The sequence below is a fragment of the Lingula anatina genome, chromosome 1, assembly GCF_051362555.1.
Source record: "Lingula anatina isolate TDL-2025a chromosome 1, LinAna3.0, whole genome shotgun sequence".
Taxonomy (NCBI): Eukaryota; Metazoa; Brachiopoda; class Lingulata; order Lingulida; family Lingulidae; genus Lingula; species Lingula anatina.
In genome coordinates this window covers 63056046-63068760 of record NC_141767.1, presented here as the reverse complement: position 1 = coordinate 63068760, position 12715 = coordinate 63056046, and the positions used below count along the sequence as shown (strand labels likewise).

The 12715-nt window shown below is 35.5% G+C and overlaps 1 protein-coding gene and 1 long non-coding RNA gene across 2 annotated transcripts; both read right to left on the bottom strand.

Moving 5' to 3' along the window:
* Positions 1 to 648: 648 nt before the first annotated feature.
* LOC106152579 (macrophage metalloelastase) lies at positions 649 to 6556 on the bottom strand. The gene is made up of 10 exons (XM_013526211.2): positions 6265 to 6556; positions 4817 to 4937; positions 4538 to 4651; positions 4130 to 4230; positions 3525 to 3750; positions 3219 to 3377; positions 2882 to 3043; positions 2398 to 2543; positions 2027 to 2177; positions 649 to 1828 (listed from the first exon to the last, which is right to left on the bottom strand). The coding sequence occupies exons 1-10, from the start codon at positions 6409 to 6411 to the stop codon at positions 1581 to 1583; spliced, it is 1575 nt and encodes a 524-aa protein (XP_013381665.2). The 5' UTR covers positions 6412 to 6556; the 3' UTR covers positions 649 to 1580.
* A 3741-nt stretch (positions 6557 to 10297) lies between these two features.
* On the bottom strand, positions 10298 to 12041 carry LOC147764860 (uncharacterized). Its single transcript, XR_015331742.1, has 3 exons — positions 11685 to 12041; positions 11214 to 11301; positions 10298 to 10798 (listed from the first exon to the last, which is right to left on the bottom strand). It is a non-coding gene; the product is annotated as an uncharacterized LOC147764860 (long non-coding RNA).
* Positions 12042 to 12715: the final 674 nt, after the last annotated feature.

Here is a 12715-nt window from a genome sequence, read left to right as displayed (position 1 = left end):
TCTGTCAGCACCCCCTCCCCCTCCCCCTGGCCCTTGCAGTGAAAGAAGTCTGGATCTACCGCGAATAATTTATAAGTTGTCACATTAACTTTGAATTGTTATGATAGAGGGTTGCTTTTCTAATAATGAGATGCAACAGTATGTGGTTGGGCATGCGCTGTGTCCATCAAGAAAAATTACCAGCGACTTCTTCAATCTCTACATCTTATTGTCTGTTTTCTTAAACGCATATATATATATATATATATATATATATATATATATATATATATATATATATATATATATATATATATACACACGTTGCTCGATATTTCTGCTTTTACCCTGCAACCCCATCTGTCAGCACCCCCTCCCCCTCCCCCTGGCCCTTGCAGTGAAAGAAGTCTGGATCTACCGCGAATAATTTATAAGTTGTCACATTAACTTTGAATTGTTATGATAGAGGGTTGCTTTTCTAATAATGAGATGCAACAGTATGTGGTTGGGCATGCGCTGTGTCCATCAAGAAAAATTACCAGCGATTTTTAATGTTTTTCGTAGTCTATGCTAGTATGTGGACAGGAGTAATTGTGCTGTAGGTAAATACCACGTACTTAAGCCCCATATAGAAAACTTAATGTGACGCAGAGTCTTGGGCTCAACAAATGGTTTTAGACAGATTTTATTGTAAATTCAAGTGGATTACTGGTAAAGTCATGAAAACCGATTTCGGTTATTTTTCATTTTGTGACTTCACTGGTCCTAAATGGGATAAAAACCACTATGACAAAAATGATCCTTTCCAGGGCCATACATACTCTCTGACTTGCTAGTAGTCTTTACAAAATTATTGTATCGCCTATACTTTGATTTTGTATACTATTTTAGAGGAGCCTCACATCATTTATGTTATTTTAGGAAAAGGTATTTTACATGATTTTCATCGTTTTATATAATTTACCCTTATTCAAGACATGTAGGTGACTGCTATCAAATAAATATAATTTTATGATAAAGATAATATTATGAATATTTTCCAGAATTCTGAGATTGGACTTTATAAAACAAATTCATAAAGACAAAAAAATAACTAAAAAAATTTTAACAAAGGAAATTGTTTATTGTAGAAATATGAATGAATGCATGTTTAAAATAGAAAATAAATATTTAACGTGCTTCGAAAAAGACACGATCAACATACTTTTCACCGCATCAAAAGACAGACACAGTTAAAAACTTTAAATACAAAAATATGACTTCGATATAAATGAATAAGATAATGCTTTCAAAGCATAAAATTATTTAAGGGTCTCAGTTAACATTTGAGACGTAATGTATAAAATACAGTTATCATTTCATCTCTTCCAGTTGTTTGATTTGATGCATGTTTGATGTCTGATCAAACAACTCATAATTAAAATCTAAATTATAACCATGAATTTACATGAAGTGCATGTTATAAAAGAAATCATGCCTTAATATATCATTAATTTATTTTTGGTGGTGATTAAATCGTCATTAAAATTGCACAGCAATTCCTGAGTAAGTTTCAGTTCACTTTGGTATCACAGCGATAATTCTCATGGTGCGGTCTCAGCTCAGTAGTACTTGGTATTTCGGCAGCCCAGCCAGTTGGCTGCAGTGTCCAGGGGTCCGGTCATGTAACCATTTCCATTATTATGTGTCCAGCGATAGTAAGTGTTGTCCACGAAGAAATAGTGTTTCTTGTTGGTCCAGTGTACTGCTGCGTTGACTTTGGGCAGGTAGCGGAGCGCCTTGTGAGTGCTGTGGTGTTTGGGGTAGCCGGCTACGGGGTAGTAGCCGTCATGCAGGTAATAGTAACTTCCTGGAAAAAATTCATCATGAGTAATTATCAGCATATTTTAATTTTATGTGCTTACTTTATATATATTTTTTTCTGCATACCCCTGAAGGTGTAGTATTTTTCTTCATCCCTTTATCAAACTTTTATTTGGTTCTATTTGGTATAAAACCTTCAAGAGAGTATAACGGTTCGAAATTATTCCTCAGGCCTTTTACATACCTTTCACAAAATAGAGTTCATCATTCCATGGGAATACAGCGTCAATATCAGTAACATCCAAGCCCCAGGCCTCTTTAATACTTTTGGGGTATCCTGCGTCTTGCTGAATTCTCCCATAGGAGTCTTTACTGAACCGCCAGTAATTTGCCCCCTGAATATATGAAAGGGTTATGTTAATGATATAAAATTGAATATTAGTGAAGTTGCTGAATATGATAAAAATAATCTATTCAACATACATCAATTCTACATCAATTTGTTCAAAGAAAAAAAGGCTCAATGGTATTGCAAAAATTCCACAACACTTATTATGATGTTTATACTTATATGGCATGCATTGAGAAAATGAGGCTATTTCTTTGACAACTCACCTGGAAAAGGTAAGTGACGCGGTTATTGTAGTAGGTCAGAGCAGCATCCACCGTGCTGGGGCCGTTAGGGAAGACTTCAGATATAAATTTAGGGTATCCCGGCTCCAACCCGATACCGCTGTAGGTAAGCTGGTAGACGTATCGACCTGAAATTACAGGAAAAAGATTGTAAATTGTAAATCAGTGAAGGTTTATCTTAAAGAGTATCAACACAACTAAATTATATACACGTTTAACTGTTTATCCCAAGTTGTTAATCTAGATTAGTGTACTTTTACGTAATAATAGACAAGCTTGGAATTGTGAAAAAAGGAAAAAAATATTACGGACAATTTTTTTATCAAACATCTTTCCATCGGGATATTTCCACATCAAATTGATCCACTTGTTTTAATGCAAATCATCAAGAGCATATAAAACCATTGATATCAAATATATCATTATCATACACTATATCATCATTATACATATCACCCCGAATTACCTCTGAAAATATATGTTCTGCCGTCCATTGCCACGGTGCTGGCATCAGCGTAGCCCGCGCACACGCTGTCTGGTGCCACAGTAGGTTTAGGGGTCGTAGTCGTTGTTGTGGTTGTGGTGGTTGTGCTTGTTGTGGTGGTTGTACTTGATGATCGAGGAGCTCCTAAAAGAAGTGAAAACTAGGATAATCGTAAAATCAAACAACTTTGTCAGCAATAGTACGAGGAATATGGACTGTACGCTACTTTGTTGATTTTACACAACCCCTCTTCCTCTCCCTTCCGTCTCTCTCTCTCTCTCTCTTTCTCTCTCTCTCTCTCTCTCTGTTATGAACTTACCGTAAATAGCCTGTATTCCAGAGATGTCATCGGCGTCAAGTTTAAGATCAGGGTCATAGCCTCGTGCGAATGGATACATAATGGAATCTATTTCACCGGAATGGTACAACCCCAGACTGTGACCAAACTCGTGTACTGCGACATACAGTAAATTACGGCCTATAAATATAAAAAAACAAAATTATATTAATTTATAAGTCACAAATGAAATACATGGACATCACACTAAATAACTAGAAATAGTATCTAGATTTATCATAATTTTGTGAAGCAACATAGGAAAATAATTGACCAAATATTTAATACCATTGTGGCTCCTGACTGTCCATTTTTCGGCCTCATCAAAATGTGTGTCACCAGAGAGTCCAGTACTGACCCCATCTGATGGTGGCGGGAAAGCGTGTGCCAATACTCCACCCTCGCTGTCAAAGGGATAGCCGTCCGTGTGGTCACCCCCCGCGAAGCGAATTTCAATATCAACTGGGTGTTGGTACACTTGCTTGAAGCTCAGAGGGGTAACATCTGCCCAGAACTGAGAAAAGAAGAAATCAAAATAAATAGTTACCTGCCCAGGATGACTGCAACGACCTGAAAACCTTAGCGGAGTAATATTTCAGTATTACATATGAACCATGCTCCAGTTTTGATGAATAGAAGGAAAGAGGGCGTGGACCTGACAGTTGCATGTAAGGGGGGATACGAAACCAACTCATGAAGTACAGTAGTCACGAGACAGAATATCGTAATTTAACAAAAAAAAAAAAAAAAAAAAGGAATATCTTTACAAATTTCTGGAAAATGCACCACACGTGAAAAAAGGATCAAAATATCGGATATCAGAAAACCAAACCTGAATACAAAGGAAACACGTCTGTTAGTGTGATTCATACAGATAATCGAAAAAAGTTTACCTTGAAAGCTTTTCTTATGGTGTCATCTACCTCTTGTCGTGTCAGATCCGGTGTGTAGTTCATAATCATATAAGTCACTTCGTCTCTTCCCCATTTGTTTCCTAAAATTCAATTACATCGAAAATTATTTTATCTGATCCACTTCCCTTGGTTAACCGCCATTGTGTACGCTGTGAGACATCTTCCGCTGTAACTAATACACAGGCGACATGCTATGATTTATAACTTTATCTGTATATGTTGGTTTCATTTGACAGAAATACATTTTGCCCGCATGCTATGCTCTTGGGCTTATGTCTAATCAAAAAAAAAAGGGAAAAGAGGTTAAAAAATGATGAGAGTGTATTCCAAGGAGACCGCTGCATTCAGAAAATCACTTACATAAATGGTGCAAGAAAGTGGGCATACCTTGCAAAACGTATCTCTTCTTTCTAGTGCCTCCGCCATGCTCACCGTCTTGAAAGTCTTTATTTCCACAGCGTGGGGCGTTCATCATTTCCATGGTCTTATCGTCCATTTCACCTGAAACAAAATAACCACTCTGTAGTCATTAAAGAAATTACAAAATTGTGGTTCATGCTTAAATTTTAAATGTAACTGAAGAGGGGATGGGAAATGAAATCGTATATTTTGGACGCTACATTTCGTTTCTAAAGCACCCAGGAACAGGATTGCAAGCTTTTTTACCTGTTTCTGGAATTCGTGCTAATTTCTGGAATCTCATCACAGCCGATTTCATCATTGTTCCAGGAGCTATCCTGGACCTCATAGCTGTCTCTGTCACGTACCCAAAATCATGAAGGTAGTTCTGCAAAATAAATAAATAAATAAACGTGTTAATAACAAACTAAAATGGGGATTTGACTAGGTGAACTATGAAATAGTTCAGCTTATCCCAAAAGTGCACTTAATGAAAACATTTCGTTAGATTACACAGCAGGAAGACTCAAAGCTGGGCCATGTTTTGAACTTAACAGAAGATAAATAAGAACTCCTAAAATAACATATTCTAATGGTTCGTTCTCATGTGTGACACACATGTATAAATATTTTTGACTGTTCATTTCATCGTCTTATGATAATATTATTTTGTTTCTCTCGTCGTATAACTAATCATTCCCAATTGTTTCTTTGTGCATTTTTGCTTAGTAACAATGTAAACTGAGTCATCATTAGGAAATATTGTGTGGTTTCCGTTAAGAAGACCCGGGGTCAAAACAAGAAGAAAAGTAGGGGTTGGCGCGTGGTTACTGGCACGAGGTTCAGCAGCCATGCTCTAAAAAAATACAACTACTTCAATTTCAGGTTGTCCTGAGGGTAAAAGATTATCCTCTTTAGAAAACAGAACCTTTCAACGCACCTTACCACAAGAGGAAACAAAGTTAGTGCTTGTAATAAAACGAATATATAAATACACTAAGACTTGACATGAAACGGGTCCTTTAGATCGCTCATGCCTGTTGCGCGTTTGCTCAAAGAAAATTATTTGAAAACAAATACACGAAGAAGTCTATATGAAATCTACATAATATGCCTTTTATTTAAAATAACTATATAGTGACAGACCAAATTTTCACAGTATTCTGTTAAAGATACATTTTGGGCGTTTGACAATACCCATATTATATTTTTTATGTATACATATCTACAAAACCATCAATCTGTCCCAATTCAGACCTTGGAATGATAAAACCTCTCAAATGTTGTTATCTTTAATGCACAGGAAGACAGAAAGGTCTTAAAGTTACGGGATATATCAGGTATTAAATTATTTAACTTAAATGGTATACAATATGGAATCGAAATGTAAGGACGGGCTGTGCGACGATTCGCGAGTTGGAAAAAATGATATCTTTAAGTTGTGAGCGAAGACCCCAAATGTATGCTAGCATATTGACGATCAGAGAGACAAAATATTTTAATATTTTAAAAGATAAATTAACAAAAAACATCCGTGGACTAGGTTTTCGATTGCAGTGTGATGTACATGTTTACTCCCAAGCCAGTACACTACGCGTTAACGTTCTTCTCCCCTTGCATGCCAGTTTAAAAAGGGTATAAAGATGAAATGAAAAAACATTAGCTTTAACATGCATTAAACAATAAAAATAATTGAAAATGAGATATTTACGTACCATTCCATCAAATGAATTCCTGACCAAGCCTCGTCTCCTCCCTCTGCTAACTTTACCTCCGTGTTTTCCATGGCGATCAAAAGGTTTGCCAAACCCCACGTCGAAGGAGAGGTAAGCAAAAACTAAAATAATTGCTATGCTTTTCATAACTTTTGGTAAAATGAACAAGTTTATTAAAGAAATGTTGTTGTCGATAAAACTGTACACTAAAATAATTTGTAAATAATCTTATGCCAGATATCTCCCCAAGTTCAAATATGATGGGAAGTGAACGCGTGTTGGCTTAAGTACTCTCACGCCCGCACTGAAAATAGGAAGTCCAACGCATGGGCGATGACACGTGAAATTAAGAAATAAAGACGCTGGTCAAGAAACACCGACACGTATTTCCGTGTAGTTCCCATGTTATTGTTATAACGTCAGGTACAGGACAATTTAGACGTTACATACCATGAAAAGGTATTTCACTGCAATCGACTCTTATTCACCGGATATTGAACGGCACCGTTACTAAGATTACATGTTGGGACATGTATGTGACTCACTTTAATGACGATCGTAATTAAGATGCCTCTGATAAGAGTTATAAATAATGTCAAAGTGGCCAAGAAAATTTGAGATTATGGTTATAAAATATAGGAGTAAATATTTTGATCGATGTAGGCTACATTTTTCGTGAAGTTAGGTTAAACTAATTAAATGTTGATTTATGTTTGAAATTCATTTAAATTTGAATGAAAATGAGAGCAGAAAAACAGCCATGTCTAATTAAAAGTTTTAAGACTTATAAGAAAAATGCTGATCTAACATAGAATGGGAAATTTATACAAATACCAGATTTCATACATTTACATATTCGGTGAAATACAAAAGTTTTAATAGATTTTGCTTTTAAAACTTTCGTCAGTCCCAGGCCTCACTGCCCAGTCTTATCTACTGGGATGAGTGTTTTCTGGGTCGAGTCATATAGGGTGTCAATACAATTTATCGATGTCATCAAGTGGTTGATAGGCCTACATCTAAACATATTCTTGTATATTGAGTAATGTTTACTTCCGATAAGGTTGGTTATAAGGGCAACTAACCATTGTAGACAGTAGGTCAGTGCTTGTTTGCTTTTTAATTTTCAGATGGGCCACAAAATTGCACTAGTGCCTCCGGGGAATGCCCCCTGTTAAGAGTTGCGAAAGAAATCGAATGTGATGTGATTCCTTCACTGTATGTAACCAGGATTGGCAAGAAATGCATTCTTCTATTTGCCCCCTTGTTGTTTTTTATTTTACTGGTTGACACGCTGTCTTCACACAGCAATAGGAAAATAAAATTGCTGATTTTAAGGAAATAAGGATTTATTAAGTTTTTGAAACTATGAAAAGGACACCACACCTAAAAATAAGGCGAAATAGGAAATGTACCCAATTACCTCTATCTGTATTGTTGTTGTTCTCATCCGTTGCTCGTCTCGCAATATAAGACTTACATAAGTTAATAAAACTGCTGTGGATCCCCTTTGGAGCAAACTAAGGGTGTGCAACCGCCAGGGGGGGGGGGGGAGGGGGTCAGTTTTATCTAGCGGGCAAACATTTATAGTCGTAACTCAGTGTTTTATATTTTAAATCCAGTTACAACTTATATCTATCAACAGCAGTGAAATTAGATTAACAATAATATTTGACTAAAATCTTTTTGGCTGGCCCTTGAATCTAAGACATATTTAGTTAAGAAAACGGGGATTAAGAATGTGGTATTTCCTTGACAACATGAGTACGCTTGTCCGCATTCTGGCATATATTTGTCAAAAAAAAGTCAGTGGTGTCTTTTTTTTCAACAAATAAACTGCACGTCTGTCCACATACTGTTGCAGCTTAGTGTTGTGAGAAATTCGCAGACGGTTTTAGTCTTTATTTTGCTAAGGGGAGGGGGAGGGAGAGGTGCAAGGTTTTGGAGCAGCCAGAAAAGGTATGTCAAGTCTCCACTCTTAAGATGAAAGAGTACCAATATCATTATTACATTTAAAAATGAATAAACAGATAAAGAATTGATGTGTTAAACTAATAAATACAAATGTTTCAACAAATCGACTTTCGAAATGTAACCACAGCCCTGGAACCAGCCATGTCAAACACTAGAGTTTGTACAGAAATTGTTGACAAGCTGAAAACTTGTTCTTGCTACTTTTTCGCGGAGGGTTTAATACAGGGTAGGGCTAAAACTCGGCACATGGTCGAAATCTAGGTCATGTTTACAATTACAAGCTAAGCGTACCAGCGTCTATTATTTCTGCTCTGTCCAGAGTTATCACCTGCAGCACCCTTATGCACTTGCACTCAACGGCAAATAACTCTATTTCATTATTTTTCACTTTTTATTTTAACCTAGCCGAGGTTTGTATTTTAACAATGAATTGTCTGGTCTTGACTGATTCAACTGAACTGGCTGCATGGTTATAGCACCAAGCATAAAGATGTTTTTACGGATTTTTAAAAAATATATAAATTGAAATTCCAATAAATAAATCTATACGATTGGGTTTTAACCAGTTGCACATTTATTTAAAAATATTGCGAATTTGCATTTCCCTTTTCCATTGGTTCGTACGGTTTGCATGCGTCTTCAGCGGAATTGATAATCCAAGGGATAGATGTGAAGGAAATACGAATTGCTCCCATTTTCCCCTGATTATAGCGTTAATGGCTTTAATTATACAATATCCCTTTCTGTTGTTTTCGGGCTGGGATCATGAGCTTCTCTGCGTGCGTTTGTTATGCCATGCGATTTGTTGGGATGACATATGCTATTGTGTGACCAAATCGCGCGCACTGCTACCTGCATCAAAAATTAATGAAAATAATATCATAATATCTTATTAAGTGTGTGTCCATGATAAGACCAGTCAGAGGGTGGCAAGGTGGGGGTCAACAGATTTCAACCAAATTCATAATGTAGTTGCATACATAGGAGATATTCACATTGAAGGCAACAATCCCAAAAGAAATCATTGGATATAATTATAATATAATATTAAATGTTTTGGCCATTTTTGGCTTGATTTTCAGCTTCGGTCAATAAAGCCACTTCATAAGCAAATATGTCAAAACTGCTGACTTTTTAAAATAAATTGATAATTTACCTATTTAAACCAGCCATTTGCCATTGAGAATATGTTACTTAATTTCAGTTTAACCCACAAACTAACGAGCCACGCCCATTTTTATAACCCCACCCCCCAAACTCACTTTTCTACCAAGCAATGTTCAAGCATTCATATCTCTCTTTTTGCAGGGTTGACAGCCATAAAATTGTATAGGGATCCTGAGCATATATTGATCTCATCATAAAAATTTTAAAAAGTGTGTTAAACACAACAGAAGATATTGAAAAAGTGCCTCAAACATAAGCAATTTTAGCAGAAAACCAAACGACCAAAATCAAGATATCAGTACATTTTGAGATAATACCTTCCAATAATCAAATTTAATCAAAGACTCACAGCCAGGAATTCAAACAATGCTTTGATAAGGGCAAATCTATCCAATTTTTATAAATACAAGATGGCTGCCATCAATTCTGTCCCAAAATACAGTTACCATAATTCCTCAAAATAATCAAGAGGCCCATTTTTGCAGGTTTTTTATTTTGAGATCTGTAATACAGGATTGCTCAGATAATGTTCTTTTCAAACAGAGCCATACAACTTCTGAATAAATTTAAATTATGAGTGACAAGTTATTCAACCCCCCCCCCCCATTTAATGAGTTATTACTGTGCATATCCAATGTCATCAGCATTGTGTATATACCTTATTTTCAGGGAGCAATAGAGAAAAATAAAATAAAAAGGTAAAAGGGAATGACTGTCTCATTTTATCAGTTTTCTCAAGTGCAACACTAATTAATCCACTTGAAATGATTTATATTGCATTTTTCAACCATTCTTTTTCCTTTCAAATGATTCATAGGTTTTGTAAATACATGTGATATCTTGATATCTATATTCTTTTTCTATAAAGAAAATTAAAACAGAGTCAGCAACATACAATGACAGGAGTACTTTATTTTCATATTATCAATTGGACAGTAAAAGAACAAAGCAGTTACTTTTCACAGGAGTGAAATCAAGCTATGAATCTCCAAGGTTCCAATATCACGGTCATCTTTTCCATATACTGAACACAGCAGTAATGGGTAGTGTTCCACAGATTTTAATCTTATTACTGATTGATCCCCAAGTTTCTTCTTCTGGTTGAGAGATCTAGGGTCTCCTTAGACAGTAATGATAATTCAGCAATCTTAGAACAAGTGTGGTAACTTGAAGCAACATGCCACTATAGTTTAGTGTGACTGAACTGTCAATTGTCAATATTTGTCAATCCAATGGAAATCCAATTTGAAATCCAGATTTCATAACAGAAAGACAGAGTTGGTGCTCACATCTGAATCTGATGAATTTGCCTGTGCAATTTCAGGTGACTCTTCTATCATAATCTGTACGATTGTCCAGGTGAAGGTTCACATCCAGGCCTAGGATGTAAAATCTGAAAAATAAACATAACATCAATAAATGTTTTACAACAACAGAGGCTTACTGTGTTCAGAATAGAAACTACTGTAGCAGGATCAATCTATCTCAGCGGAGTATCACACTCAGGCTCAGTCATTGTAATCAGCTTAATTGTCTGGCACACCCCCTTGCAAAGCAACATGAACAACATAATGGACCACAAAGTCTTCCTGATTTTACTAAGTTAAGTACTTTTAGTTGTACAAGTGTTCTGTGTAAGTCTTGAAAATTGAAGCACAGTGTGTTACAAAGTCACATAAAGCTAAGTGGTTAACTTCAACTTCATTGTAAACACATATAAATCTGCATATGAAACTAAAATATAAAAAACTGGCACAAGTAACATCCCCTAAAATGCCAAAACTTGAAACTGAATGTGTGTTACATACCTTTGATTCTGGGTAAGAAATTTCTAATAAAGCTGTCTACAAGCTGTCTCTTAACTGTTTGTGTTATGATAACACATGTAACAAAGCCCTAGAATTTAATGCACAAATATACTTCATAAGTTAGATACACAGTTAATTCTTTTCAGCAGACATATTTACCAAGAAATAGAAATCAAGTAAAATTCTATGAATTGAAATATACCAGAACATCTTTTAATTCTGCTTATATTCTTTAAATTACTTAAAAATATTCAAACTTATTATTTAAACTGGTTTGAGTTTTTAGTGTATCTGATTCTAGTATATGTACAGTATGCCACCACTGGCCAACAACAGAGTAGGTTATTACTACATAGAAGACAGTACCTGAAATAGTGACAGAACCGACTTTGTCTGTTTATATATATATATATATATATATATATATATATATATATATATATATATATATATATATATATGATCACTTACCTTACAACAAACATCCAGAGCTAAATCGATGAGCTGGATATATTGAGGAACCCAAGCCTGACAACAGTCTGAAGACGCACGCTCGGCTGTCACCTTGATTGGATAGTAAACGGTTGTCGAGCGTGTGAAGACGTGGTTCAACAACAACAACAAAAAAACGCACATTCTAAGGACGACCAGCTGCTATGGCCATTTCTTGTGATATTCTGGTGCACACAAATCCTTCTGAGATGTACCTAAGCATCTCTAGTGCGTGTTCTTCATAAAATTAAGACAGCATTATGTTTTAACACTGTAAAGGCGATATGCTTTTCTCCACAGTTGCTCCGGTGATAATCCTAGCACCCGCCATGTTGAAAATAGGTCAGAGTTAGCATTGTTATTTTACATTTAGTTTCTACAACATAAACAAATTTTAAAAATGTATTTTTGCTTCATACGTTTGTCTGCAGGGCAAACATGATTGTTTTAAGGGCTTTTCACAAACCTATACATGGTTTTGACTTATTAATTTAGTTGAAGAAACTGATTAGCATTTCAGTAGTATAAAAATATTCGTTTTTAGGCCCTTTTTAAAATTGTTATAGTTCTCATTTTACAAGGTTTAACACAGATTTTATTTCATAAAATTTATTTTGCAACCCTTTTCTATCAGCACATACCAAAATTATATGGATACAACCTGCAAAAAAGAAGATGTGTGCATTTAAAGAAGGGGAGGGGGTCAAGCATACGGAAAACATGCCTTATTAGAATCAACCTTGTGTGGTCATGACAGTGCCCTTTCGAAAAATCTGTACTGGGTATTAAAGGTCTTTCCTTAACCCATCATATGGCATACCTAAATAATTCCTTATGATGTACATGATTTTTTAAAATAATATTTAAAATTATCACTTTTCAAGAGCTAAAAAATGCTGTATTTTGGCAAAATTGCGGATAAAAGACCTTCCCCCATATCTCTAAAACTAATGATCCAAAATAAGAAAGCCAGTGGCTCACAATATCTTTCATGTTGATGGTTTACCACA